Source organism: Mauremys reevesii, linkage group 6 (genome assembly GCF_016161935.1).
Source record: "Mauremys reevesii isolate NIE-2019 linkage group 6, ASM1616193v1, whole genome shotgun sequence".
In the NCBI taxonomy this organism is placed as follows: domain Eukaryota; kingdom Metazoa; phylum Chordata; order Testudines; family Geoemydidae; genus Mauremys; species Mauremys reevesii.
In genome coordinates, this window is record NC_052628.1 from 26,082,729 (window position 1) to 26,108,550 (window position 25,822).

Below are 25,822 nucleotides of genomic sequence, written 5' to 3' on the forward strand. Positions count from 1 at the left end.
TTCTTCAGCTGCAGTTTCTTTATTTCTGTCATCATCTGCCTCCCAGGGTTTTTTTTTGTTTTGTTTTGTTTTTTTGTTTTTTAAATTCCTTCACTATCACACACTCACTCTCACTTTCATGCCTGACAGTTCTTGAGCCAGACCTGAGAAGGGATGGGAAGGATTGGTATAAGCGATGTTGCTGTTAAAGGGCTCTTCCCATAGCCATTGCGGGGAAAGGGAACACGTTTATTGGGGCAGTTCTTGAAGGAATAAGACTGGTGGATTGCTAGTGTGCCTAACATCAACAGTTCCCTCTACAAATGAAACCTGCTCCTGCAAACCCTTCCTCATAAGCTGACCTCACTCACATGAATTGAGTTTGAAGTATCACGTCTTAAGAGTCACATACTGAGGGTCCTTAAACTTGATCAAACAGGCTGAAAAAAGAGCAAACATTTTAAAGAATAGTGGAAACTTGGATCCTTAGCTGGTGTAAAGTGGCATACCTGTATTGAAACCGATAAAGCTACACTGATTTACACCAAATGAGGATCTCACTCAGGGTGTTGAAATGGTCAGAAGAAAATGTACACGACTAAAGATAAGGAAAAAAATAATTGGCAAGTAATCAGTTAGCCTTATGTGTATTTCTGATTTTAGTGCAGATGTGAAAAATACATTTATTCAGACATGCAAATTCCTCTGTTTATTGTACTATGGAAAATATTTTTTAAAACCCGACAATTGAGTAAAATAGTTTATTTATGGATTTAATTTCTTACTCGTAAAATTTAGGTATACAGGCATCTTTGCAGACACAAAATTAGCTCATAAATGTAATTTGAAGAAGCAGATTTTCTCTACAAGCTAATGAAACTTGTAAATAAAAATACAGTTTACTGCTAATTTGAGATAAAGTAAAAGACTTCAGAAACAGGGCCTGATTATCATTTATAGTAAAGGTATTTTACAGCACTCTGGCAATGGGTCTTAGAGTGAGTTTCATTTAACATCCATTTAAGGCCCCGTTACATTACTAGAGTGGTGTAAAGCGGTTTAGTGTAAATAAATCTGCTCATATATAGCCTATTAAATCTACACATATACAGCCTGGCCCTGTTGTGCCATACTCCAGTATGGGACTGTTTGTGCAGTTAGCTCTACTCTGCATGGGTAAGGCTCACAGAATCCATCCCAAAATATGATGCTGTCTTTTTAATCTAATCACTGAGTGATACTGGTATAAAATATTTGGTTGAACCATTGTAGTTGACTTCCAAAGAATTGCTGTTTCAAAATATGGATTTATTTTGATGACGAAAGTAAATGGCAGGGAAAAAGCATGAAAATTCCATGTCTGCCTTATTCAGACTACTTGCGTGAGAGTGCCTTAACCTTTTCTACAGCATGCAGGAGTTAAATAAATAGACATCTGGTTCCAGTGAACTCATTACAATAATTCATGACTTCCTCTAGAGCCAAGCAAACTGATGGTAATGTTTCATTAGATAGCACAGTACAGTAGTATTTCTCAAGGAGTATAACTTTATTATCTCTTTGGAATGACAACTGAACAATTAAATTAATCAGTGGGACAGGAGCTATACTTGTCATCTTTTCTGAGATTTGGGGGCATGTTTCATTTGCTCACTTTGGTCTTGCAGGCAATACTGTTGCCTGGCTATTGGCTATGGGGATAACAGATCTGTTTCCTCTCCCTCCCAATCCTTTTCCCCTTTATTGTTCAGTTATGACTCTATTTTCCCTTTTAGAAAGATTTGGTTAATCTGAAAATGACTGTTCAAGAATTATATTTTATTGAAATTAAATATGCATTTTATTCAAAGGTTGAGATTCTTTGTGTGTGTGTGTGTGTGTGTGTGTGTGTTTCCTGCTTATTGCTTCCTGCTCATTTTCTGGTTCCTGCTTTCTAAACTCAGTGTTCCAGTTCCTATTCCTGTATATGTACGTAGCATTGGGCGTGTGCGGTTACCCAGGGCCTGCTGCTACAAACCTGCCATTTGGACTGTTATGTTTTGTTCATACTGTTGCTGACTTGCCTGGTTCATGGTTATTATATGGTTTGGTTTGATTGACCACCTACTTGCATATCTTGCTTCGATTTCCTTGTGTTTTGGGATAACTGTTCTGGGGTGGATCAGAGAGTAACATTATGGCGACAAGTGCCTCTGTTCTGCAACACATGCTGCCTGCACCTTCTTTGGCTGTTGACTGGCAATACTTTATTTGGAGTTTCTGGAACTGTGCAGATCTTGAACTTTCTGATGCTGCTAGATTACCCTTGCTACAGAACTGATTAGCCAGTGATGGCATTGATATTTATGATGGACTCCCAGAGCCCAAGTCCTCCTTTGATGTGGCTGTGCAGAGCCTCAATGATTATTTTTGGACTGGAGATTCTGTTTTGTTGAGGAAAACATATTTTGAAGCTTGCCAGCAGCCCAACAAAACCATATGTAAGTTTGCATGTCATTTGTGGTGGTTGGCTGTGAGTTTGGGAACATTATGATGAACATGCTCAGGGATATTTTTGTGACTAGCATAGCCAATGACTGCCTGAGTGAAAAGTTAGTGGCTGAAGATGTTAGAACTCTAACTATTGATGCTTCAGTTGCTAGCAGTGAGGCATTTGAGAGGGCCTGGTTTGAAAGGGGCCTGTGTCTCAGATTGCTGCTACCTTTGTGTCTACACTTACACCATTAGCTGCTCCTGCTTCCATCACCCCCCAAAAAAAGACATAAATGCTACCTACTCCTGTTCCACACTATCGGCAGCAAAAGTTGCCAGCTTGCCACTGTTTTTGCTGTGGTAGTACGAGTCACTTGGTCAACTTCCTTGCCTGCCTGTATAGAACTGCTCTGTGCTGGGCTCGTGGGCAGGGCCAGTGCAAGGATGTTTCGCGCCCTAGGCAAAACTTCCACATTGCGCCCTCCCCCCACCCTGCGCCCCCACCCTGAGGTGCCCCCCCCCGCAGCAGCTCCTCCCCTCCGCCATGAGGTGCCCCCCCCCGCAGCAGCTCCCCACTCCCTACCCTCCACCTTGAGGCACTCCCCCGCCCCAGCTCACCCCTGGTCCGCCTCCACCACGAGCATGCCGTGGCTGCTTCACTTCTCCCGCCTCCCAGTAATTGGTGTTAATCATGGGGTAGTTTGTTTACTACAGGCATTTGCAATCTGAAGCTTTTGTATAAATGAAGAATGAATGTTTATGGCTCTGTGGAAGACACTTGAGTCAAAGCATTAGCCATAACTATATATTTTACATATTAAGAATTATGTTTCTTACCTAGTTCCTAATCAAATGTTAGTTATTTAAATGTTTAATATATTTTTTTGGTTTTTAATGTGGTGTTATAGCCTTTCTCCTTGTAATTTGGTTTAATTAACTACAATCACACACAAATATGATCAAAATATAGCATTATATTAGATCAGTGGTTCTCAAACTTTAGCAACCCAAGGCCCCCCAATTTTGATTTAAAATTTTTCATAGTCTCCCAAACCCCCCACTTAGCCCCAGGCCCCACCCCCACCCCTTCTCTTCCCTGCCTCTTTCTGCCCCCGAGCACGCCCTGTCCCCGTTCCTCCCTCTTGCTCCCAGCACCTCCTGCATGCTGCTGAACAGCTCTTTCCCTGGTGTGCAGGAGGCACTGGAAGGGAGGGGGAGGAGTTGAGCAGCAGGGTTGATGGACCCCCTGGAATACCTCGCGGATCCCAGTTTGAGAAACGCTGCATTAGATCATTATAGTGCTGAATGCTGCAACTAGCTCAGGAATATATATGATGCATAGAAAGGAATATAATATTGTACCAGCCGTTTTTAATGTATAATAAGTAACAATACAATATCAAATGAAATATGAAATACTAAATCAATTGATGCTGCACATTAATGGAGTTAGGTGGTCACATTTGTATTCATTTTTAGAAAGTAGTTTAAAATTTCAGTTTAGACCAAAACTTTTTTTTTTAAACTAAAGTAGTTTTGGCAAAAGGCCTGATGTTGCAGTTCTTACTCAGTCAAAATTCCCAGTGAATTTAGAATCATAGAACCATATGGTTAGAAGGGACCGCCAGGGTCATCTAGTCTAATCCCCTGCCAAGATGCAGGATTTGTTGTGTGTATACACTCCAAGACAAATGGCTGTCCAGCCTTTTTTTTTTTTTTTTTTTTAAACGTCTAGTGAAAGAGATTCCATGACTCCCCTAGGCAGTTTATTCCATTGTCCTACCATACTTACAGTTAGGAAGTTTTTCTTATTTGATTACATCTATGACATCAAAGTCAAAGAAGAGAAGTGCATGCAAATGCAGATGGGCTCTCTTGCCTGCCCATGCTGGTTGAAAGGTGACCTGTAATAGAGACAGAATTTACCAGATTTGTCAACTCGTTTCACATTAGGTGGGCCCCAGTGACTTGTTTAATGGAAAGTTAGCTTGTATAAGGACTGCAGGATTGACCCCCTGGTTAGAGATAAAGACTGCTTTCTCATTTCATTGTGTGTGTCTCATGAGTGAGCTTGATCTACAGATTGCTGAGTGTGCTATCACCAATCTAGAACAGCACTTAAGTGCATATTTAATTTTAAGTTATTAGGACTGCTGATGTGCTTAAAGTTAAGCATGTATTTAAATGCTGTGCTTAATCAGGGCCAGTGTATTCAGCATTTCACAGTATCAAGTCCGTAATGAGCAACAATTAGTCTGCATCACCAGCAGCAATCAGATACAATAATTTGGGCTACACCCTACAAGACACGATTCCTTTATACGGGGAATAAACAGGGAATAATGCATCTGAAATAAACAGAGTTATACTGGCATGACATTGGTGTGAATGCAAACAGACTCAGGACCACTGACTTCAAATGATTTCCCCCCTAAATAAGGGGAGAAAGAGCTGTGTCGCTGTAACTCCTTTGATATAATTGAAATAAAATCCATTAAATAGAATGTTGTCCGAGGTTTAATGTTACTTACTTTGAAAGGATTCTGCTTAGTTGCATATTGCACTTATGCAGGAGAGACTATCCATTAGTCTATCAGAAAGGGAAATTTGTGCAAAACTCATATGAATAGTTTTCCATTGATCTCTCTTAAATTAGATCAGCTAGAAATGTTTTTCTAAACTTTCTAACAGTGCAAATAACTGGCTTGCTATAGCTAGCTCTTGCAGCAGTCCTATGGTTATGTGTGAATTCACTGAATACGAACATACTATGTGTTACAAGTAGGGAGATCAATTATTTGGCCAAACAGTACAAAAATTCACTCCAGGTGACAAATTAATATATCCCTGAATCAGTAACATTTTTAACAAATAAAGTCAGTATTTCCATTTCTTTGACCCCTCTTAACTGGCAGTCTCATATAACTAGATTCTGTGTTCACTTACTTCAGCATAAATGCAGAGAAACTAATTGAAGTCAGTGCTCGTAGTACAGTATGTAAAGATAATTGATGTTCAGATTTGGGAGAGTCCGCTGAATATGTTTGTACTTGTAAGAATTTTTTTTACAGTGGGTAGGGAAGTGGTTATTCTTGCTTCCCTAGCATGAGAAATTAAACCGAAATTGCTTCTGCCTGTGTCTTTAGAAAATGAAAGATTGTGTAGCAGTGTTCAAAGACAGTCGAGAATAACCTGAATATCCTAGTCAGCATTCTCTCTCTCAATAAAATAAGTTCTAATGTCCAGCACTATGTGGCTTATTGTAAGCATGCACTACTAGTTCCTCTCTTTGTCTACATTCGGTTTACTGTGATTTATTATTTTGTAAAGTAACCCACATGGTTTCACATAGTGCTTTTCAGATTCTTTTCTACCTGTGAAGTCAGCCTGACAAAGCTATAGTTATCAGCTCCTTGAGTCTTGGACAGAGAATAGTGAATTTACGTTGCGTGCATCCACAAAGACATCTTATTACTTTCTTTAATCTTATAATATATGTAAGTTAGTGTTTTTAGAGAAGTTTTCCATGCCGGCTATAATAAATCTATACACAGTATGGTTTAAACATTAAAATTTTACTTTTAATGCCTTGTGCTAATACAGAAACAAAATTGGCTGTGTTCTGTTTGCCTTTACTAGAATGAGACGAGCAGCAGCAACAAATTAGATGAGTAATAGTTCAACTCCTGCTACTATGTGCTGCACTTAAGGGGAGGGGTTCTGTGCTTCAACTTTGCCTAACGGTGACGTGAGATTGGAATGCCATAGTTGATTCATGCTTTGGGTTTTTTCTCTCTGATCAGGGTTTCTTTTACCATCAGGAATCGTCCTTTTCTTGTACTAGGTTAAGATTAATACCACATTTGTTTATTTCTCATGAGATGAGTAAACCCAGCTCCAAACAAATATCCTGTAGTTGGTGGTTTTAGTTAGTGATAAATTGAGGAGATTTTGTCCTGGTTTTTGTAGTATGTATATGTGGAATGTCAGGTGATGATTAAAACTTAAATAATGTCACAGTTCACATCTTTGACACACAGAACATATGGTGACATCAACACCATGATTATCACAGGAACACAAGCATCAGCTAGTATTTCATGCTTTAAACAATTTTGAAGAAAGCAGAATGCAAATGGGAAGATCCTTTTGACTGAGTGGAAAAGAAAAACTTCCAAAGAGGAGGTTTTATTTTGCAAGTTTCTGAGCACCCATTAAGCAATTCAAAGAGTCCTCAAGTAGAGTTGACCTAAATCAGGTCCATTAAACTCAGAACTCCAGTATGAATCTGCAGAAAAACTTGAGAGTCTCTGGATTAAGTTTAGAAGTGTGAGCAACAAGGGTGATGTTGTGGTGGGAATCTGTTACAGACACCATACCAGGGGAATGAGGTGGATGAGGCTTTCTTCAGGCAACTAACAGAAGTTACTAGATCACAGGCCCTGCTTCTCATGCGGGACTTCAATCACCCCAGTATCTGCTGGGAGAGCAATACAGCAGTACACAGACAATCCAGGAAGTTTTTGGAAAGTGTAGGGGACAATTTCCTGGTGCAAGTGCTGGAGGAACCAACTAGGGGCAGAGCTCTTCTCAACCTGCTGCTCACAAACAGGGAAGAATTAGTAGGGGAAGCAAAAGTGGATGGGGACCTGGGAGGCAGTGACCATGAGATTGTCGAGTTCAGGATCCTGACACAAGGAAGAAAGGAGAGTAGCAAAATATGGACCCTGGACTTCAGAAAAGCAGACTGACTCCCTCAGGGAACTGATGGGCAGGATCCCCTGGCAGAATAACATGAGGGGGAAAGGAGTCCAGAAGACCTGGCAGTATTTTAAAGAATTCTTATTGAGGTTGCAGGAAGAAACCATCCTGATGTGTAGAAAGAATAATAAATGTGGCAGGCGACCATCTTGGCTTAACAGTAAAATCCTTGCTGATCAAACACAAAAAAGAAGCTTACAAGAAGTGGAAGATTGGACAAATGACCAGGGAGGAGTATACAAATATTGATCAGGCATGCAGGAGTGAAATCAGGAAGGCCAAATCACACTTGGAGTTGCAGCTAGCAAGGGATGTTAAAAGTAACAAGAAGGGTTTCTACAGGTATGTTAGCAACAAGAAGGTGGTCAAGGAAAGCGTGGACCCCTTACTGAACTGAGAGAGGCAACCTAGTAACAGAGGATGTGGAAAAAGCTAATGTACTCATTGCTTTTTTCGCCTCTGTCTTCACAAACAAGTTCAGCTCCCAAACTGCTGCACTTGGCAGCACAGTATGGGAAGGAGGTGACCAGCCCTCTGTGGAGAAAGAAGTAGTTCAGGACTATTTAGAAAAGCTGGACGAACACATGTCCATGGGACCAGATGTACTGCATCCGAGGGTGCTAAAGGAATTGGCGGATGTGATTGCCATTAGCCATTATCTTTGAAAACTCATGGTGATCAGGCGAGGTCCTGGATGACTGGAAAAAGACTAATGTAGTGCCCATCTTTAAAAAAGGGAAGGAGGAGGATCTGGGGAACTACAGATCAATCAGTCTCACCTCAGTCCCTGGAAAAATCATGTAGCAGGTCCTCAAGGAATCAATTTTGAAGCACTTCTAGGAGAGGAAAGTGATCAGGAACAGTCAGCATGGATTCACCAAGGGCAAGTCATGCCTGACTAACCTAATTGCCTTCTATGAGGAGATAACTGGCCCTGTGGATGACGGGAAAACAGTAGATGTGCTATTCCTTGACTTTAGCAAAGCTTTTGATACGGTCTCCCACAGTATTCTTGCCAGCAAGTTAAAGAAATATGGGCTGGATGAATGGACTATAAGGTGGCTAGAAAGCTGGCTAGATCGTTGGGCTAATGGGTAGTGATCAATGGCTCCATGTCTAGCTGGCAGCTGGTATCAAGCGGAGTGCCGGAAGGGTCAGTCCTGGGGCCAGTTTTGTTCAGTATCTTCGTTAATGATCTGGAGGATGGCGTGGATTGCACCTTCACCAAGTTTGCAGATGACACTAAACTGGGAGGAGTGGTAGATATACTGGAGGGTAAGGATAGCATACAGAGGGACCTAGACAAATTAGAGGATTGGGCCAGAAAACAAAAATATCTGATGAGATTCAACAAGGACAAGTGAAGAGTCCTGCACTTAGGAAGGAAGAATCCCATGCATTGCTACAGGCTAGAGACCGAGTGGCTAGGCAGCAGTTCTGTAGAAAAGGACCTAGGGATTACAGTGGACGAGAAGCTGGATATGAGGTGACAGGGTGCCCTTGTTGCCAAGAAGCCTAATGGCATTTTGGGCTGTATAAGTAGAGGCATTGCTAGCAGATTGAGGGACATGATCATTCCCCTCTATTCGGCATTGGCAAGGCCCCATCTGGAATACTGTGTCCAGTTTTGGGCCCCACACTACAAGAAGGATGTGGAAAAATTGGAAAGAGTCCAGCAGAGGGCAACAAAAATGATTAGGGGGCTGGAGCACATGATTTATGAGGAGAGGCTGAGGGAACTGGGATTATTTAGTTTACAGAAGAGAAGAATGAGGGAGGATTTGATAGCTGCTTTCAACTACCTGAAAGGTGGTTCCAAAGAGGATGGATCTAGACTGTTCTCAGTGGTACCTGATGACAGAACAAGGAGTAATGGTCTCAAGTTGCAGTGGAGGTGGTTTAGGTTGGATATTAGGAAAAACTTTTTCACTAGGAGGGTGGTGAAGCACTGGAATGGGTTACCTAGGGAGGTGGTGAAAACTCCTTCCTTCGAGGTTTTTAAGGTCAGGCTTGACAAAGCTCTGGCTGGGATGATTTAGTTGGGGTTTAGGGTCCTGCTTTGAGCAGAGGGTTGGACTAGATGACCTCCTGAGGTCCTTTCCAACCCTGATATTCTATGATTCTAAACATGGGGTACTATTCACAACTGTCCAGGGATACGAAGTTGGAATAACTGTTTCTTGTGAGAAAATATCTTCTGTAGTGACAGGGCAAGGTATTGAGACTGTGATGGGAATTGAGGGTGCTCTGTATCTCACAACATCAGACCATTACGGTCCAATCTTGCAAGTCAAAGCAGAATTCCTACCTATAGCAGTGTGAGTTCCAGAGAGCAAAGGTGGCTTGCAACTCAACGGGTATTGCCTTCACTACAGGATTATTCCGATTTTACAGAAACCGTTTTTTTAAAACAGATTGTATAAAGTCGGGTGCACGCGGCCACACTAAGCACATTAATTCAGCGGTGTGCGTCCATGTACCGAGGCTAGCGTCGATTTCCGGAGCATTGCACTGTGGGTAGCTATCCCGTAGCTATCCCATAGTTCCCGCAGTCTCCCCCGCCCATTGGAATTCTGGGTTGAGATCCCAATGCATGATGGGGCAAAAACAGTGTCACGGGTGATTCTGGGTAAATGTCGTCACTCAATCCTTCCTCCGTGAAAGCAATGGCAGACAATCATTTTGCGCCCTTTTTCCCCTGGATTGCCCTGGCAGACGCCACATGGCAACCATGGAGCCTGTTTTGCCTTTTGTCACTGTCACCATATGTGTACTGGATGCTGCTGACAGAGGCGGTACTGCAGTGCTACACAGCAGCATTCATTTGGCTTTGCAAGGTAGCAGAGACGATTACCATCCCTACTGCAGTGTCTGCCATTGTAAATTGGCGATGAGATGATGGTTATCAGTCATTTTGCACCGTTTGCATTTGGAAATTGGCGATGATGGTTATCAATCGTTTTGTACCGTCTGCTGCTGTCATGGGTGCTCCTGGCTGGCCTCGCTGAGGTCGGCCGGGGGCACATGGACAAAAATGGGAATGACGACCCGGGTCATTCCCTTCTTTATGTTTTGTCTAAAAATAGAGTCAGTCCTGCCTAGAATATGGGGCAAGTGTACTAGAGAACCAGAGAGCACAGCCGCTCCGTGTCAGAGCCCCAGAGATCCCGCAGAAATTATGAGCTGCATGCCATTCTAGGGGGTGCCCCTGCAACAACCCCACCCGTTGCTTCCCTCCTCCCCCAACCCTCCTGGGCTACCGTGGCAGTGTCCCCCCATTTGTGTGATGAAGTAATAAAGAATGCAGGAATAAGAAACACTGACTTTTTAGTGAGATAAAATGAGGGGGAGGCAGCGTCCAGCTGATATGATAGTCCAGGCAGTACAGAATCTTTTCTTTAGACATGAAAGAGGGGGCTGATGGAGCTCAGCCTCCAGCTGCTATGATGAAGACTGTTACTAAGCCTTTTGTACCATCTGCCGGGAATGACCGGGAGTCATTCCTATTTTTACCCAGGCACCTCCGGCCGACCTCACCAAGGCCAGCCAGGAGCACTCACGGGCTGATGATGATGATGGATAGCAGTCATATTGTACCGTCTGCCACCGGGAAGGGGATACTGGTGTTCAGTGCTGCAGCACCCCGTCTACCAGCAGCATGCAGTAGACATAGGGTGACATTGAAAAAAGGCGAGAAATGATTTTTTCCCTTTTTCTTTCGGGGGCGGGGAGGAAGGGTGTAAATTGATGACATACACCCTGAAACACCCGGGAAAATGTTTTTGACCCTTCAGGCATTTGGAGCTCAGCCAAGAATGCAAATGCTTTTCGGAGACTGCGGGATTAGCTGGAGTCCTCAGTACCCCCTCCCTTCCTCCATGAACTTTGATTCTTTGGCTTTCCGTTACGCTTCTCACGCAGCACTGTGCTGAGTCCCTGCTGTGGCCTCTGTCTATCATAGCCTGGAGATTTTTTCAAATGCTTTGGCATTTCGTCTTCTGTAACGGAGCTCTGATACAACAGATTTGTCTCCCCATACAGCAATCAGATCCAGTATGTCCCGTACGGTCCATGCTGGAGCTCTTTTTGGATTTGGGACTGCATCGCCACCCGTGCTGATCAGAGCTCCACGCTGGGCAAACAGGAAATGACATTCAAAAGTTCGCGGGGCTTTTCCTGTCTACCTGGCCAGTGCATCCGAGTTCAGATTGCTTTCCAGAGCAGTCACAATGGTGCACTGTGGGATACCGCCCGGAGGCCAATACTGTCCATTTGCGGCCACGCAAACCCTAATCCGACATGGCAATATCAATTGCAGCGCTACTCCTCTCGTCGGGGAGGAGTACAGAAATCAGTTTAAAGAGCCCTTTATATTGATATAAAGGGCCTCATTGTGTGGACGGGTGCAGGATTAAATCGGTTTAACACTGCTAAATTCGGTTTAAACGCGTAGTGTAGACCAGGCCAGCCTGTAAATGGTTGAGACAAGGCTGTAGGTAATTTCTGGAAAGGCAGAGAACTGTACATTTACATCATATTAAAGCAAAGTGTGAAAACAAAATGTTTTCATTTAATTTCAAGTGGATGCTAAGGGTTTGATCCAAAGCACATTGATGTGCATAGGAGTCTTTCCATTGACTTTAGTGGGCTTTGGTTCAGAATCTGTGTAAGGCAGATTTTGCTCTTAGAGCCACAGTGTATTTTACAACTTTGTTGTTGTTCTCTCCTTGCTGATGGGAATCTCTCATTCACTTACATGGCAGACCCGTAGGAGATAAGGTATGCGGAGCTGAGGGCAAATATTCATGGTTAATGTTAAATTTAGGGAAACCTTCACAGCATTTTAAAGACCAATTGTTTTGTTAAATTAGCTTAATTTAATCTTTGATTGGATTTGTGGATGTTTCCACATAGTGTAACCAGATCCAAAAAGATAACTGTAATTTCTCTGTATGTCCTGTTTTTCTTTGTTCATGCTTCCTATATTTAAGTGATACCAGGCTCAATTTTCTAGCATGAAATTCAAACTAAAAGAAAATTTATTCTTTTACAATTTGTCCTTTTCAGGAGAAGGTGGATAACTGATGGATCATTTTGTGCTTCAGACAGTACTCCTCTACACAACGTTGTGCTTCAGTATATACCAAGGTCAAGGTAGAGATCTGAGTGCATGCTTTTTACTCTGAAATGCATATACAACAAACAGAACTTTCTCTGTAGAAATTAAGGCTGACTTGTTTCCAGCTCTTCTGTTATTAGGTAACCTGTCGTTCTAATAAATCAGTCTCTTTTCATTACAAAGCATGTGGGAGGGTCAAAAGCACCACAGTTCACCTTGTAAAATTACCTTTTGTTAAACTCACGTTGATATGAAATCAGACACATTTATCTATCTACTACTACTTTATCTCAGCCATTTTTGACCTGTATTTTCTTCTCTGGATTATTCATCTCCAATTTGCCCAGTTTTGTACTCCTCCAAGACTTCTTCCTGTGACACAGAGGCCCATTGCTGCCAGCTTGCAAAGGGTTCACTCTTCTGTAACAGCAACTCCTAATAGGCCTCACCAACTCATTACACCTAGCGCACCACTTTTAGAGTATTTATCCAAAAAGGGTCATTGAAGTCTCTAATCAGGCATACAGATCCTCATAATTGTTGTGAGATGTATGTATGGATGATATTAAGGAGTTGTGTATATGTACTTGAAAATATGTTTTAGGGACTATGTCTCAGGCAGGGTTGACATACAAAGGATGTAGTCACATGTGTACTCGATTCATATGTAAAAAAAGCATTGTAAGCCAAAACAATGGAATCTGGTTTGTGTACAATGTCAACATGAAGATGTAAAGTCAACATGGAGCCAGCACACCAGGGAGTAAACCCCATGGGGTCATCCTGACTCTGAGGAGAAAACAATGACTTTGGGAAGTAGGAGAAGGCAGAAAGATATCCATCTCTCACTGAAGAAACAAAAAGGACAGTAGTTTTTGCAGCTATGAAAGGGGGATCTACATCATGGTTAGAGATGCTGGGAGATAAACTATCTCACCTAAAACAAATTTAGACAACAGTTTAGCCTGTTAAAGTTAAGTTTAGATTGTAGAAAGCATGTTATAGTTTTTGTTTTATATGTAACCATTTCTATTTCCACCATTATACTTATTCACTGTCTCTTAAATCTTAGCCTTTGATAATAAACTTCTGATTGTTTTCACTGTAAATCTGAGTGCTGTGATGTTATATTGCAGCTGATCCTCCGTTGAAGCAAACAAGCTGATGTTTGCACTGTTCCTTTGGGGACAGCTTACCTGGTAATTTCTGGGAGTGTCCAGTGGTTAAGGGCTGAACACTTTAGGGGAAGTGCTTCAAGGGGGTTTAGGGGCTGGGATGCAAAGTAAGGGCTGAGGAGATTGTTTGTGTAGCCAACAGATTGGTGACATCAGGGAGCGGACGCTCACTTAAACACAAGCAAGTCTCTCTCTCTCTCACTGAGGCAGGGGGATAACAAGGTGACTCACAGTTCTGGGCATCCCAAGGAAGCATCACACTTCTTGTTGCATGTGTCCTGGTTCTCATCCCTGTAAATGTCAGCATTGGTCCTCTGCCTTCTAGTCACACTTATCCAAATCTGAGGGTTAAATCCTCAAAACTTTTCCCCTCAAATGCATGTGCTGTTTCAGGGACATGACCACATATGCGATATGCATATGCTTAGATAGCAAGGGAAATTGTGTGGACACCTTTCACTAGGCCTGTTACATTTAAATGAACATGGCTTGTAACAATAGCTTTGGAACCATGAGCATGAATCCATAATTAAAGCATAGCCTAGGTTATTCTTTTAGTGTATTTTCAGTGGTTATCATTAAAAGACAGCATTTACCAAGGGCTGGTCTACACTAGAAAAGTTATACTGGTTTGACTATGTTAGTTTGGTGGCTGATTTTTTGCGTAGTTATATACTCCTGGGGGAATTCTGCACCTAAAAATTCTGTGCACAATATTTTAAAAATCTACATATTTTATTTGTCAAAATAATGCAATATAATCACTCTTGTTTCAATTATTTTGATAATTTATTTAAACTACAATATAATGGATGGAGAATGGGAGTGGGGAGCGTGGGGAGCACTGGAGGAACACCCAACCCCCTTTGCCTAATAGTAATAGATAGGTTTCACCCTTTATATCTAGTTATTAGTCAACAGATATATGCAGCCATATGCTCAGTGTTACTTCATGGGCAACTGAAGAGCAAGTGAGGACTGGGGAAACAAATTCACAATTTATATTGGCCACTGACCATCTCCAGAAAAGGAAATAGCAAACAGTTCATGGAGCATATTTTGATAGGAATTTTTTTTCAGTCCAAAAAGTTAGACCAGTTCTAATTGCTAAAGCAACGTATGCATTTATAAGGCCATACTGTCCTTTACACCACTCTGGCAATCTAAAGGAGCCTTACAATTTTTACACCTGTTTTATACTCCTGAGGAATTCACAAAGACAATGGGAAAAATTCACTAAGCAGGCAGGCTGCTACATTTTGCTCTCCTGAGGGGACAGAGCCTGTCTCACGCCTACCTCCTCAGAAACACCCTGAAGCCCAGCCCCTCCACGCCAAGCGTGCTGCAATAGAGTGTCTCTTTCTCACACATACAACTTCCTACCTCCTCCCCCCCCGGTGATTTACATCTCTGTTGGCTGCTCCCGGCACCTGAACCAACCTGACTGCACTGCCGGGGAGGGGCATGACTGCTCTTGCAGCTTCCCTTTACTTCCCCGTCAGAAGTCATTTTTCTGTAGGGAAGCAAAGAAAGCTGCAGGGGACATGAATTCTGTGCACATGCAGTGATGCAGAATTCTCCCAGGAGTAAACAGTTATACCAGTATTTAGCTCTAGCATGGATGCAATTATACTGGGGGAAGGGTGCTTATACAAGATCAGTATAATTAAAGCAACAAAACATTCTAATGTAGACAAGCCAGTATCTGAGATACCACAGTTACTTCCCTTTTCTACAAATCTCAGACACAGAAGTGTGGTAGCTATTGGCAAATGATTTTTTCTTAAAGAAGTTTGCTCTGTATGTGTAAATTAAAGCAAAAAAGCTTCTAATCCACTCATTGTAACTCAAATGTCTGTAGAGTCTTGAACTAGAAGATGAGCCCTTACAAGCACAAATATGATGCTCAAAAATTCAGGCTGCAGCAGGCCCGTTAAGATCAGAAAATCGAGTGATCTACAAAATTTCTTGAAACATGCAAAGTTTGATCATGTTTCTGATGATCAATCTACAGATGGTTCTGCAACTTCCACTTCTGAGCCTTCCCAGTTAGTGAGGATGTTGATTTGGGTTTGTCAGACTTGTTGAATGTCAGAGTCTATGATTCCAGCACAGAGTTTAGTGCTGAATTGTTGGGACCCAGAACGTTGTCCATTAGTTTGCTAGTGCAACTGTTATGGACATGGATACTGAAAGAGGTTCAATTACTGAAAGCATGGGGCAGAATTTTGATTTTGACAAGGCAGATCTGGCTACTTGGCCAGAGGAGATGGATTTTGTTCACTGTTTTTCATAAAAAAAGTCCTGTTGCTAATTTAGAACAAGACTTTTTGCCTAGCAAATGCAAAGGAAGGCAACTATTAAAATCATGGTTCTCCAAAGTTCTAATGGGAAGTTACACCTGTAAGCTTGGTTGATATACAGTCTGAATCTTACCTTTTTATTCTGTTTCACTTGTTTGCTTTTGCAACCAAATTCTTTGTCTTCCTTTTGCACCTTGTCAAATTGGGTTCACTATCTTTTTTCCATCTTAGTGAGCCAACGTGAGTGTTCAAAGGAACACATTGAGGCAATTGCTTATTGATGGATCTGGTTGGAAAAAGGTCTCACAAAAGGTATGCAGACCTGCTGTAAATTGTAGAAGGACATGTGGTGCATTATTTTGCATCATCTCATAGGTTTTTTGCTGCACTTAATTGAGAGGTGTTTACCTTTGAGCACTGCAGATGAGAAATTATACAATCCTAGTAATGGCAGTTTTTGGGTTTACTTGAATTGCTTGCAAGTCATGATAGTGCATTGTAAGTGCTATGAAAGCGCCCATTGATTCCTTAGCTACATTCACAAAAGGCCTTTAGCTGGGAGATCCCTAACACAGAAACTGCTCTGTGTATTTTTTTTGCTGTCTTCCTGTAACTGTGGCTGCTTGTGAAAGGTGTTTTAGCAAGGTAAAATTAATTATGACCTAAGAACGTAAATGATATGGGAAAGGTTATGCGATCTCGCAGTTTTTCTATAGAAAACTCAGAAACAAAGTGGATAGACTCAGAATATCTGATTACTGAGAATGCTTCAGGAAAGGTTAGGAAAGTTCATTTGTAAAATAACTTGATGATGATAACATTTTTGCGGGGTGGGAGGGTGTTGGGAGGGCAGGATTTGAGTTTTCAAACCAGCACCAGAACACTCCTGGCATGGCACTATGAGGAAGTCTAGCAAATCCCTACCAAACTCCCATGGTTCCTTATAATTAAAGAAATGAAGTGACCAGAAGTTGGGTCTCTATGACATTTACCCAGGGTACAATCTGGACATCTGAACGGCTGTATCCCCTCAACTTTCCAACCTGGAGTGCCTTTTACACTGCTTTGCTATGAGAACAATACTCCTGGCCTATTCACACACAGCCTCTAGCATGCAAAAATCACTCCCAGCTGGATTATATGAGTGCTCTAGCAGTCACTCCTGAATTAATTGCAGAGCAACACCAGCAAATTCTCAGTCCTAGACTTATCCCCAGAAATGTGCATCTTGTCCAGGAGGGTGCTGGGCAGTACAATATAAGCTCATAGCAGCATTTGTGAATATTGTTTTCTATTATCTCAAATGGAAGTTCCCAAACACTTCAATCCTTGGAAACCTCCAGCTGCTCCATTGCCAATATGTAAAGTTCTCGCTCACCCCCTCCTTCCTGCTAAAGAATGTCCACTTAACTAGGTGATGGTCCACTTGATTTTCTTGACACCTGGTTAAAGTGTTGACTAGCATTTTGTCTCTGGGGAACTGGTCTGAAGCTATTTTTCTAAACTTGAGACATGCCTCAGCAATTTCATACACAGGACAACAATGTTCAGCAGATTATGAGTTTTCAAATTGTACCTCACAAGGCATAATTTGTACAAAATTTATCGTGGTCTTGTAAAAAGGATGAACATGGGGTACAGACTATCACAGTGTCTCAGTGCCATATGTAGCCCATGTGGTGAATGTAGTTCTTCAATCTTTGGAATATAATAGTTGTCATATGCTGAATCTCTAAAATGTGCAGTCCTCTAGCTACTTCCATCATAATCAACATAAATGGGTTTTTACTCAAGTTAAACTGATACAGGGCAACTTCCTGGTCTCCTGGAGAGCAGCGTTCCTGAATACACACACACCACCACCCAGAGAGTTCAGAACATCTCTAGTTATGTTCATATTCCTTTTAGGGGTCCCAAATACTAAGGACTGCATATGTTTGCCTGTGGCTTTGAGCATCTCATTTAGCATGACCCATTTCTGTTCCTCTTCCATCCACATTGCTTTACTGATATTCTGTACATGGAGGCATCCTTGTCTCTCTCTCGCTTTGGGATGGACCGCTTCATCTTAGACCTGTTCCGGTTGGGGCTCTGCATTGCAGTTCCTCTGATCGGTGACAGGGCCTTTTTCACCTTCTCCTTTTCTGATTCTACTTATTCTGCATTCACGTCAGGGTAGCTCTTATCTTCCTCTGGCAGATGTACCTCTGAAGAGCCAGCCTCTCTCTTTGCATATGTCCAGTTCCCTTTGCGAGGCAGCCAGTTCAGCCTCTAGGCTTTCTAGTTTTTTATCCGTCTCAAAATCAGATTTCAATCCTCCCTTCCTCGGAGGGTACGTCTCCGCTGGAATAAAAGGCCCATGGTACGGTGGTAGGTCAGCAACTTGAGCTCACAGGGCTAAAAATTGCCGTGTAGACATTCAGGCTTGGGCTGGAGCCTGGGCTCTGGAACCCTTCCCCCCCTTTGTCTACACAGCAGTTTTATAGTTCTGCCACCCAAGGCCCATGAACCCAAGTCACCTGACTAGGGCCAGCTGCGGGTGTTTATTTGCTGTGTAGATGTACCCTGAGGTTGATTCTGGAGCTTAATCAGTTCCTTATATAGCAGTAAACACTTCTGTCTTCTGATCTCCTTTGAGGCAGATCAGCTCATGCTCTTGCTGTGTAGCCTGCACTAAGATCCTCGCCTGTGAACACACTTCTCTCTTCCAGCTACTGCAGGTATTCAGCTATCTGTGTCTGTAATCCCATCCGCAGTAGCAGTCTTCTCTTCCAGCTTTCTCCAGTCCATTATTGTATGGGTCTGCTAGGTAGCTGCGGGATCTACTGCAATTATCACAACTTCTGTTTTATGCCCATCCTCAATGTTTGTGCCACTGAATACACAGTCCTTTGATGAACAACTAATTGTCCTTTTTGGAAAGTTTCTGGAGGAGTGATGTGTCAGTCAGTTTCTCTGTATCAACACAGGCCTCCTGGTAATCCCCTCACATGCGCCACCATTTTATCACACATCTTACCAACATTTCAATGCCTCGGCCCTGCATTTCTAGGTAGCGCTGGTCTGGCTTTCTCAACACTCTCCCCCAGAGGAGCAGCTGCAGGACGGAGCAATGTGAGGGAAGGGGTACCTGAACACATGCTGCCAGCTGTGTGGGCTCTCCTAATCAGCTGGGTAGCACTTAAATCTCTCCTGGGCAGCCATTCAAGCATGCAGCTTACAGGGAACACAGGCTGAGTGAGAGAGGATGGTGGCACTAACCATAGTGACTGAGAAATGAGGGAGAGGAGAAAGTATGGAAGGGGAGAGATTTAAAGCTCTGCTTTGGTCATGGTGGGCTTAGACATCCACAAGGAGATGTCAGATAGACAAGTGGAGATTATTAGCTGGGACAGAAAGAGAGAGATCTACCTCTCTGCTACGAACCTGTGAGTCATTGGTTGAATTTGTATTTGCAAATAATACTGCCCAGAGACAAGATGCAGAGGGAGAAGAGATGGGTCTGAAGGACCCCAGTAGTTAGTTTGGGGTGGGAGGGGGTTGGGAGGTTGGATGATTCTTTAAATGAAAAAACCTGCAGGAGAAATTAGTGAGTTAGGAGACCTACCTAAAACTCAGCACTTTCTAGTCATTTAGAACTCTTTACAACCAGCCAGTACTAATATACTAATTGCTGGGCTGAAATACAGGGACAATTCCCTCTCAGCTTTCACAGAGAATAAATTTTAGATAGATGCAATGATGCTTATAGATCATCCCCATCTGTGGAGTTATTATTGTTTTTATTATGGTAGTGCCTAAATGTCACAGGGTGCCCTATGAGGGAAGAGGCCAATGCACCTCTGTGTGGCCCACTGACTCCTAATTAGGCTTAAAAGAGGTCACCTTCGTGACTTCAGGGCTTGGGCTATCAGTGTACCTCTCCCACCTCCCAGGTGGGTGGCAGGGCTCGAGCTGTCAGCCCTCCCATCCCAGGCAGGTGGTGGGGCTCGGGCTGTCAGTGCCCCCCGCGTCTCAGGCGGGGATCAGGCTTCCGAGTTCTTGTTTATTCTTGATCTATCCATGACATTTACTAAAATAACCATGACAAAATCTTAAACTTATTCATTATCCACCTTCAAATCTCTCCTTAAAACTCTTTTGCCATGAAGCCTATTAAAAAAACCTGAACAATTAGGTTTCTGGTGTACTAAAACCATTGTCTGCCATACTGAGCAATATTGTCACATCGTTTTCTTGTACTCCCCCATAAATGTCCTCCGTATTCATCTGTTGTCTCTCATCTGATACTTCGAACAGAAGCTCTTTGGGAGAGGGACTGTCTATTTGTTCTGTGTTTGTACAGTACGTAGCACCACGGGGCTTCTATGTTCTACAATAATACAAACAACAACAAAAAAATCTAAATGGACCAGGCAGATACAGGGCGGAGGAAAGGGATAGAACATCAGCATGAACAAACACGATGGTATCCAACAGCATTCTAGTTTCACATTTGTTTGTAGTTTTTAAATTTATCATTTGCTCTCGCTCTGAAAGGAGAATGCCAACATCTGCATGCCCCAAGTTCAGGGACTGTGAGGGGAAATGTGTCTGGGCCCAGATATGGTCAATTAGATTAAGAGACGGGTATGCTCTGAGGAGTTTGGTCTAGCTGCCAGGAGGAGTCAGACTTTCCATATGAGGAGGAAATCTTGGCTCAGTTTTGTCTTCATAAAGCTGTCCTTTTAAGCTCATTTTGAAATCAAGCTAAAGGAAGCCTTTTGAACTCCAGCTGTGGGAAGTATTTTCTAATTATAATAATTGGAGATATACCAATCTCCTAGAACTGGAAGGGACCTCAAAAGGTCATCAAGTCCAGCCCCCTGCCTTTACTAGCAGGACCAATTTTTGCCCCAGATCCCTAAGTGGCCCCCTGAAGGATTGAACTCACAACCCTGGGTTTAACAGGCCAATGCTCAAATCACTGAGCTATCCCTCCCACTATTGCTCAGCTACGCAAGCCTGTTGGACGTGCCTGACTTGTCACAATTAACAGATTTGCCATTTTGGATGTTCTAGTAGGAACAAATAGAAAGTTTCATGCAGAAGTTGTGCTTTTCCTGTAAATGGTGCAAGTTAAATCAACCATATCCATTTTAATGAAACTTGCACTGGGTCAAGATTTATAGATGCCAGCTCGATAATATCAACAGCATGCTTTACTTAAGGGTAAAGCCTTGAAAATATTCATCAGTTGCATGATCTATAAAGATCAACATTTTAAACTTGGTGCCTCAAGTCTGGGACCAAAAAACATATTTAGGCACCTGAGTAAGTGGGATGGTTTTCAGAGTTGCTGAGACTCCGCATATGCACTGAAAAATCTGACTGCTTATTTAGGTGCCTAAATATAAATTAGGTGCCCAACATAAGGCTCCCAAACCTGAACATTTTGACCATAGTTTTTACTCATAACTAGCTAAATATCTGGCATAAGCAAGTGTTTAATACCTTAAAAACATCAGACAGCACATGATGTAAAATGTCCTCGTTGGGAAGTACTGATCTAGCGATATCCCTAATATCAATCAGCCAAAATCTGCTTGTTGTGGAGCCATCTGAAGGCACAATGCCAGGACCTCAGTTGTAAGGTACACCAGTTCCCGCACTGCATTGGTATCTAATGATATGGCTTACTGCAGAATAGATTTTGGCTCTCAGCCTCTACCTAGCATGCATCCAGGCATGTCTTATGTTTAGTTATCTCTCTTGGGCATTTCCATCAACACTGTTCTGTTTCTGTTTCATTGATTGTCACAGTCCAGGGTTTCTAATCTGTGCAGTGCAGTGCAGCTTTTAAAACAATGGCGTTCGAGCCTTTCATCTTTGTTGTATGTCACCTCCGGTTAATCTTACAAAACTGTGGAGATTTAGCATGATCCTGATCTTTCAAACACTTGCTTTCCTACTGGGGACCTCACTCTTATCTTTCCTATGCTTGCCACTAAGGGATGCAGGAGGCCTCCACAAAGATGGTCCTGGTATCCTGTGGATCTACAGGGATTGGGCTCATTCCATAAGGGCAAACAATTTGCTCCCCCTTAATGGAACCATTTGAGAGGGAACTCCACAGAATGTTCCTTCCCCAGAGCCTCCCTTCCATGGATTTTAATCCAGGAAGAGACAGTCTGACCCATAGAAAACATTTTCACAGACCTGTTGACTTTGCCTTGCAGGTACATCTGCCTCCTTTCCTGGATGGTTCCCCAACCTCTTGTGATGCTTAAAAGGAAGATACTGGAGTGGCCAGTTCCCAGTGGAAAGAAAACAGAAACCAACCTCCTTTCTGTACACATACAGGGATCTGTGCCCAGGCATGGCACAGTACTCCATATCATCCTTGGCAATGAAGCTGACAATCATGCTAGTTTCACTTCCAGTAAGACCTAAAGATTGCTGCTCCCTCTCTCCATTTGGACAGTGAAGTTCACTCTCAGGCTTTACACCAGATAATTCTCTTGAAAACAGGAAACATTTATAACATGTTCTGGGTTTCTTCACAGCTGCATAAAATTGATGGTCATTATTCTCACTCTTGCGTAGTTCCAAAATCACTGACAGGGTCCAGGCTGCTACATTGTAAAGGGTATGTTGTGGCCATGGCTAGCACAGAGTTTTTTTCTTCTACAAATCAATCATATTCGCCACTTTCACTATCGGGGACATTGCATACTCTTGTGTTGCATAATCCCAGTTTTCTTTTCACACATCAGTCTTGAATTTCAGCATCTTGCTTGTTTTTTCCCAAGAGAGAGAAATTGTGGGTGCATGTAAATATTTCCCTCCAAAACCTTTTAGGTACCAGCAACCATTCCTGATACTGAGGGTATGTCTACACTATGGGATTATTCCGAATTTCCATAAACCGGTTTTGTAAAACAGATTGTATCAAGTCGAGTGCACGCGGCCACACTAAGCACATTAATTTGGCGGTGTGCGTCCATGTACTGAGGCTAGCGTCAATTTCCAGAGCGTTGCACTGTGGGTAGCTATCCCGTAGCTATCCCATAGTTCCCGCAGTCTCCCCCGCCCATTGGAATTCTGGGTTGAGAGCCCAATGCAAAAACAGTGTTGCGGGTGATTCTGGGTAAATGTCATCACTCAATCCTTCCTCCGTGAAAGAAATGGCAGACAATCATTTTGCGCCTTTTTTCCCTGGATTGCCCTGCCAAACGCCATAGCATGGCAACCATGGAGCCCATTTTGCCTTGTCACTGTCACCGTATGTGTACTGGATGCTGCTGACAGATGCGGTACTGCAGTGCTACACAGCAGCATTCATTTGCCTTTGCAAGGTAGCAAAGACAGTTACCATCCCTATTGCACTGTCTGCCATTGTAAATTGGCGATGAGATGACGGTTATCAATCGTTTTGTACCGTCTGCTGCTGTTATGGGTGCTTCTGGCTGGCCTCGCTGAGGTTGGCTGGGGGCGCATGGACAAAAATGGGAATGACGACCCGGGTCATTCCCTTCTTTATGTTTTGTCTAAAAATAGAGTCAGTCCTGCCTAGAATATGGGGCAAGTGTACTAGAGAACCAGAGAGCACAGCCGCTCTGTGTCAGAGCCCCAGAGATCCCGCAGAAATTATGAGCTGCATGCCATTCTAGGGGGTGCCCCTGCAACAACCCCACCCGTTGCTTCCCTCCTCCCCCAACCCTCCTGGGCTACCGTGGCAGTGACCCCCAATTTGTGTGATGAAGTAATAAAGAATGCAAGAATAAGAAACACTGACTTTTTAGTGAGATAAAATGAGGGGGAGGCAGCATCCAGCTGCTATGATAGTCCAGGCAGTACAGAATCTTTTCTTTAGACATGAAAGGGGGGGACTGATGAAGCTCAGCCTCCAGTTGCTATGATGAGGACAGTTACCAGCCGTTTTGTACCATCTGTGGGAATGACTGGGAATCATTCCCATTTTTACCCAGGCGCCCCCGGCCGACCTCACCGAGGCCAGCCAGGAGCACTCACGGGCTGATTCTGAAGACGGATATCAGTCATATTGCACCATCTGCCACCGCGAAGGGGATGCTGGTGTTCAGCGCTGCAGCACCCCGTCTACCAGCAGCATGCAGTAGACATAGGGTGACATTGAAAAAAAGCGAGAAAAGATTTTTTTTCCCTTTTCTTTCGGGGGGTGGGGGGGTGGAAGGGTGTAAATTGACGACATATACCCTGAAACACCCGGGAATGTTTTTGACCCTTCAGGCATTTGGAGCTCAGCCAAAAATGCAAATGCTTTTCGGAGACTGTGGGATTAGCTGGAGTCCTCAGTACCCCATCCCTCTCTCCCTCCCTCCATGAGCGTCCATTTGATTCTTTGGCTTTCCGTTACGCTTGTCACACAGCACTGTGATGTGGACTCTGTATCATAGCCTGGAGATTTTTTCAAATGCTTTGGCATTTCGTCTTCTGTAACGGAGCTCTGATACAACAGATTTGTCTCCCCATACAGCAATCAGATCCAGTATCTCCCATACGGTCCACGTTGGACCTCTTTTTGGATTTGGGACTGCATCGCCACCCGTGCTGATCAGAGCTCCATGCTGGGCAAACAGGAAATGACATTCAAAAGTTCGCGGGGCTTTTCCTGTCTACCTGGCCAGTGCATCCGAGTTCAGATTGCTTTCCAGAGTGGTCACAATGGTGCACTGTGGGATACCGCCCGGAGGCCAATACCGTTGAATTGCTGCCACACTAATCCTAATCCGACATGGCAATACCGATTTCAGCGCTACTCCCCTCGTCAGGGAGGAGTACAGAAATCGGTTTAAAGAGCCCTTTATATCGATATAAAGGGCTTCATTGTGTAGACAGGTGCAGGGTTAAATTGGTTTAACGCTGCTAAATTCGGTTTAAACGCGTAGTGTAGACCAGGCCTGACTGTCCAGAGAAAGTCAGCCTGAATGCTACCTGAAGTACTTGCATCTTGAAAGCAGGCCTGCAAAAGCCCTTCATAAGGTAGCATCAAACTGCCTCTTAATAGTCCCTGGCTTCAGCAAATCCTTTTGCAGCAGTTTTCATGTTACTCACCCTTACAGAACCCTTTAAAAAAAAGCAACAAAATACCCCAAACAGTTTCTAGCAGAGTCACTAAAAGACATACATTTGCTAGAAGACGTGATTGGTTCTAAATGATTGGTGCAGTATGGAAATCCTCTTTCTATGTATTTACTTCCCAACAGGTTGGATCCTATGCCTCACCAGAATTGTTAATAAAAATCCCAGGTGAATCTAATACTTAAATCCTCATCACTGATATCTTCATCTGTAAAGTATTCTTTGCCAGGAATCATCATAAGTCAGGGGTGGGCAAACTTTTTGGCCCAAAGGCCACATCTGGGTATGGAAATTGTATGGCGGGCCATGAATGCTCATGAAATTGGTGTGTGTGTGTGTGTGTGTGTGTGTGGAGAGAGAGAGGGCTCCGGCTGGGGGTGTGGGCTCGGGATGAAGGGTTGGGGGTGCAGGAGGGTGCTCTGGGCTGGGACCAAGGGGTTCAGAGGGCAGGATGGGGATGAGGGCTGGGACAAGGGGTTGGGCCATTGGGAGGGGGTCAGGGATGCAGGCTCTGGGGGGTGCTTACTTCAAGCAGCTCCCAGAAGCAGCTTCATGTCCCCCCCCCCCCCAGCTCCTACACGAAGGCACAGCCAGGCGGCTCTGGGTGCTGCCCCATCTGCAGGTGCCACCTCTGCAGCTCCCATTGGCCATGGTTCCCAGCCAATGGGAGCTGTAGGGGCGGCACTTGGGTCAGGGGCAGCATGTGGAAGTCCCTGGTTGACCCTATGCATAGGAGCTGGAGGGGGGACATGCTGCTGCTTCTGGGAGCCGCGTGAAGCAGAGCAATCCCTGGACCCCGCTCCCCAGCGAGAGCTCGAGGGCTGGATTAAAATTCTGGAGGGCCAGATGTGGCCCCTGGGTGTAGTTTGCCCACTCCTGTCATAAGTGGTTCGTGCCTTTAGCCTTTAATT

The 25,822-nt window shown here is 43.6% G+C and overlaps 1 protein-coding gene across 1 annotated transcript in view; it reads left to right on the forward strand.

Annotated features, from left to right (window-relative positions):
• Positions 1-25,822, forward strand: part of OSMR (oncostatin M receptor) — a 75,341-nt gene that overhangs the window by 15,201 nt on the left and 34,318 nt on the right. Inside the window, 1 exon segment of the mRNA XM_039545825.1 lies at positions 12,280-12,366. Within this exon segment, the coding sequence (XP_039401759.1) occupies positions 12,297-12,366 (70 nt within the window). The 5' untranslated portion in view covers positions 12,280-12,296.